At 38.0% G+C, this 5,000-nt stretch overlaps 1 protein-coding gene across 1 annotated transcript in view; it reads left to right on the top strand.

Annotated features, from left to right (window-relative positions):
- ptprz1a (protein tyrosine phosphatase receptor type Z1a) overlaps nt 1–5,000 on the top strand; it is a 108,450-nt gene that overhangs the window by 50,441 nt on the left and 53,009 nt on the right. Inside the window, exon 7 of the mRNA XM_072434917.1 lies at nt 1,486–1,643. Within this exon, the coding sequence (XP_072291018.1) occupies nt 1,486–1,643 (158 nt within the window). The remainder of the gene's footprint in view (nt 1–1,485; nt 1,644–5,000) is intronic.

The raw sequence follows: 5,000 nt of genomic DNA, 5'->3' as shown, positions 1-5,000 counted from the left end.
GATATGGTACAATACTACTACTACTACTACTACTACTACTACTACTACTACTACTACTACTACTACTACTACTACTACTACTACTACTACTACTACAGTGTCAGCAGATATGGTACAATACTACTACTACTACTACTACTACTACTACTACTACTACTACTACTACTACTACTACTACTACAGTGTCAGCAGATATGGTACAATACTACTACTACTACTACTACTTCTACTACTACTACTACTACTACTACTACTACTACTACTACTACTACTACTACTACTACTACTACAGTGTCAGCAGATATGGTACAATACTACTACTACTACTACTACTTCTACTACTACTACTACTACTACTACTACTACTACTACTACTACTACTACTACTACTACTACAGTGTCAGCAGATATGGTACAATACTACTACTACTACTACTACTACTACTACTACTACTACTACTACAGTGTCAGCAGATATGGTATACTATCTCTACTACTGCTACTTTTTCTGCTACTGTGGGGACTGTTGATTCTGATAGTCCAATGCTTAATACTGATGTTGCTAAACTACTAGAACTACTATAAGTACACATACCACAACAAAATGAGACTAAACCGGAACTAAAGCAGGAGCAAAACAGGACCAAACATCAGGACTAAGGTTTACACTCTTGTTTGGTCTACGTTTTAGCCCAGTTTGGGTCCAAATGTAGACTTGGTTTGATCCTGTTCTGATCCTGGTTTAGTCTACTCCAGATTTAATTCCGGGTTTAGTCCGAGTTTAGTCCCAATTTTGATTCTGCAAGAGCTCGAACCAAGACCAAACACACCCTAAAACTGCACAATATGATATTGTTCCCTCATCAAAAACATCCTTAGAGTTTAATTTCACTTCATTCACACTAGTTAGATGATGTTTAGAAAGTCCTCTCCCTTCAGAACATCAAAAATACTTCTGCGATGTCATAGTCTTCCTCTGCCATGGCTCTGAGATCTTCTGTGCTGTTTTTAAGTCCACAAATCATCTCCAGACTCATTCTGAGCATTTCTACCATCAAATCTCCATCATTACAACTGTGTGGCTGCATTAGCATTGCGGAGGGAAACTAGCATCTGTATATCTCACATAAGTACAATACAACAATACAAATAATGCATTATATTTTTCCTTTAATAAAGCATGTACTGACATTTATTCATACTGAGCAAATAGTTGATTAAGAATGATTCAGAATTAATAACTACTTTATTAAAGGGTAAGTATTAGAAGTTAGAGTATTCATTAAGTAGTAAATAAGTAGTTATTATGCCTGAATCCTTCTCAATAAACAATTTCTTCATAATGATTTAAGTCTTTATCCATGCTTTATTAAGGTTATTATGAATATTACTACTTCTAGTGCTTCTACTATTACTACTGCTTGCAATATAACAACCAGTATCACGACCTCAACAACGCCTTCTCTTTTCTACTCGTGTCCCCAGGTAAAAGCAGTGAAGTGTCCCCCTTTGCTCTGCGCGGCCTGCTCCCGAACTCCACAGAGAAATACTTCATTTATAACGGCTCGCTGACCACGCCCCCCTGCAGCGAGACCGTCGAGTGGATCGTCTTCAAAAACACCGTGTCCATCTCTGACGAGCAGGTGAGACAACAACACACAAACAAAGTGCATTTTAAAGGACACTTCTTGTGCTAAATAGAGTATAGTTTAAATTTTCTAAAGAATATTATGTAAAAGTGTTTTGTGCCACATCCATAAATCATCACCAGACGCCATATTAGCGTGACGGGGGACTTAGCTTAATGTCTTTTTTTCACTCAACTCAAGAGCATGTTGAATTAATAAAAAATAATAACAATACAAATTATGCATACTATTCCCCCTTTAAAAAGCATTTTAAAGAAGAAGAAACTAAGGGGGAATGTTCACTTCTAATAACATTCCTGGTGGCGGGCATGTACAGCCACATTACCGTGTTAATTATTAGCCAGACTTTTTTTCTTCTTCTTTTTTTAGCTTGTAATGTTCATTGTAAAGCTTGTCTATTCATACACATTAATTATGTTTGATGACTAGTTACAGTCTTCATACTGGGTTAGAGGTAGAGGAATGTTAGATGTGTTGTTTCCATGAGTAACTACCCTGTAATTAACATGATTACACAGAACATTAGTTGCCATCACATTTTTTTTACATGATTGACTTCATTAAAACACACACACACACACACACACACACACAATTTGAACATTATTTTAATATTTGTCTTTCAGTAATACTTAACAAAAATAAGATTACCGTTCATCTTTTTAATCACCTAGCAGTCAATCTGTCTACGTAACAGTTTCTATTACTTGTATGATTACATCAATGACTCAGGGACATTATGAAGTTACAAAACTCCTCTGTCGCCGCCTCTTCACAACAGCACAACGTCACACCGAGCTTTTGTTCCAAATGAAAAGACCAGAGACAACACAATTATCAAAACGTCCGTAAACAACCTTTTGGCGCTGTATTCACCGCGCTGAAAGGGTGGATTATAATACCAGGACTTCAGGCTTCAGGCTGTCTCTCCATTATTGTGAATTTACCCTGAGGCGCTGTGTGATTGACACCCATGTACAAGCAGTCATTTCTTCAAGTGAATTTTTACCCACAAAGAACCTTCACGCCATTTAAACACACACATGCACACATGCACACACACACACACACACACACACACGCACACACACACACACACACGCACACATACACACACACACACACACACACTGGAAAGAAAAGAAGAAAACAGCACAGCGCTCGCAGTGTCTTATCTCCAAAAGGCATGGGATATGTGTGACATTCAAAGACATAAAAGACTGGGAGGCCTCAGATGTGGTTTGGGGAGTGTTTATTTGCAACAATTACAGTCACTAACTTGCCAGCGACAGGTGGAAGCACATCCTAGCAGCAGTGAAATAATAAATAAAACATCTCTGCTAAGAACTAGGCCCTGAGGTGTTTACTCAAAACAATTACAGACCTAACGATAGGAAATACACTGACTTTTACATGTAACTAAGTGTCAGAATGTTCTCTTTATATATTGCAAAATGAAAATAGAATTAAAAACAGAAAGAACAAGACACAGAGAGCAAAAAGACAAAAAGAAGAGTTTGCAGTCCCCTTTTGTAACTGTCCACCATCACATGTCCAGTCATTTGGTGCACTTTTGGGGGTTCCCAGCAAGTCAGGGTAATGCTGGTAATTAGAGTGAAGTTCTATTAAAATACTCACAGTAATATAGGCTTGGATTAGATGAGGTGATGTGAAAACAAAGCACCTTTTAGAGAGTGCATTGTTTTCACTGTGACATTCTCCAAATGCACGAGGGATGCAGGGTTCTGTCTGGAGGATGACCAGGTCTTTCTGCTCATTATTATGGAAAACGGCTCCATTCACACTGTTTATTCATCCAGTGTTGCCAAATAAAGCCCTTATTACAGCAGGCTCCTCTAAATCTGCACAGAATATAACTTTAACAAAATAAACCTTCATAAGACATTATTGAGAAATTATTGTTATGCTTTTGGCCACCAGGGGGCCTAAGTGTGAGAAAGAACTGAACAAAATGCATTAAAGTGCTCATTTGCAACCAAATCAAATCTACGTAGCTAAACTTAAACTATAGGTTCAAACCCAGTTGGAAGCATACTGTCTATACTTTTAAACGAAAGGAGTCAGATGTAACGAAACATTCAATAAAAAATCTGAATGACATATCTATTCCTTGTATAAATGCAATAAATTGTCTTGCCAGATCATAATATTGAGTATTGTGAATGTTATTTTGATGTATGTATTTATTTATGTATACATTTTTAATATTACATTTCCATTTGTCTGATACTTCAACCTGAACTAAAACATGTTTGCACTTGGACATAATATCATATAATATAATCAAAATACTTCAAATAAAATATTGAGATATTCACTTAGTTCAGTAGCACCCATCCCTTGGTCGGGGCACGTTTCTTAATCTAAAACATATCGCTCTTGCCCAAACAGCTTTGCGCACATCCATAATTATTTAACAGTGTGCGTACATTCAGTTCCCCTTCGTTCCAGTTCTTCCAGGAGACAGGCCCGAGCGGGTCCACACAGATCTGCTTTTCTTCTGCTGCTGCCGACGTTTCCCCTCCACATGTGCTTTTCCTTTGTGTTCTCTGGCTCTGCGCTGGAGTTAGTCAGACGCTGCAGGGCCCTGACTCACCTGAGCATGAGCAGGTTCAGAGAGGCTGCCACGCCCCTTTCACTCCCCTCACTACAGGGATTACAACAACAACCACTTTTTTAAACAAGAGGCGATCAGCCGGCACACATTTTGACCATGAGTGATTGATACTTGGCACAGGTTTTCAAAAGATAATCAGTAACATTATGTTCTTCTTCTGGATGCTTCAGTTACATTTCCATTACTACATTGTCCTATCACTATTTCTGTATTTACCCTGATAAAACACAAAGACATAATACAACCAATTCTAAACAATGATTGACTGGTTTTCTTGTAAGTCAAAAGTAAAAAGATGTAATGCCTTGGTTTATACAGCAGCTTTCAAGATTGATAAAGTGGTTTATGTTGTACTATTCATTCCCTTCACACTAAGCTACTGTCGAAGTTTAGTCTATACAGACTGCGAGAGGCGAAGATCGTTCTCAAGTTCTTTATTTGATGAAAACAGGGAAAAACAGGCAAAACAGCAGCATGTTGTTCGTCTTGCAGCTGAGATTCCACTCCTCACAAGAATTATCTGTGTTTTATATCGCTGTTGCTTGGGTCTGATAAAAAGGGCCTGACCTTCGCTATGACGTCCGCTCTAAGATTGTTTAGACTAGTCCACAGATGATCAGAAAATACACAGAAAGTTCATCGTGACCCATATGCAGCAAGATCGTCGTGACTCATGATAAATAGGACACAGACATGACAATAATTTGATCAAT

The sequence above is a fragment of the Eucyclogobius newberryi genome, unplaced genomic scaffold, assembly GCF_026437365.1.
Source record: "Eucyclogobius newberryi isolate DKJ021-1_F unplaced genomic scaffold, fEucNew1.0.hap1 SCAF_7, whole genome shotgun sequence".
In the NCBI taxonomy this organism is placed as follows: domain Eukaryota; kingdom Metazoa; phylum Chordata; class Actinopteri; order Gobiiformes; family Gobiidae; genus Eucyclogobius; species Eucyclogobius newberryi.
Note: the sequence above shows the minus strand (reverse complement) of the source record. Positions and strands in the feature narration are given on the sequence as shown.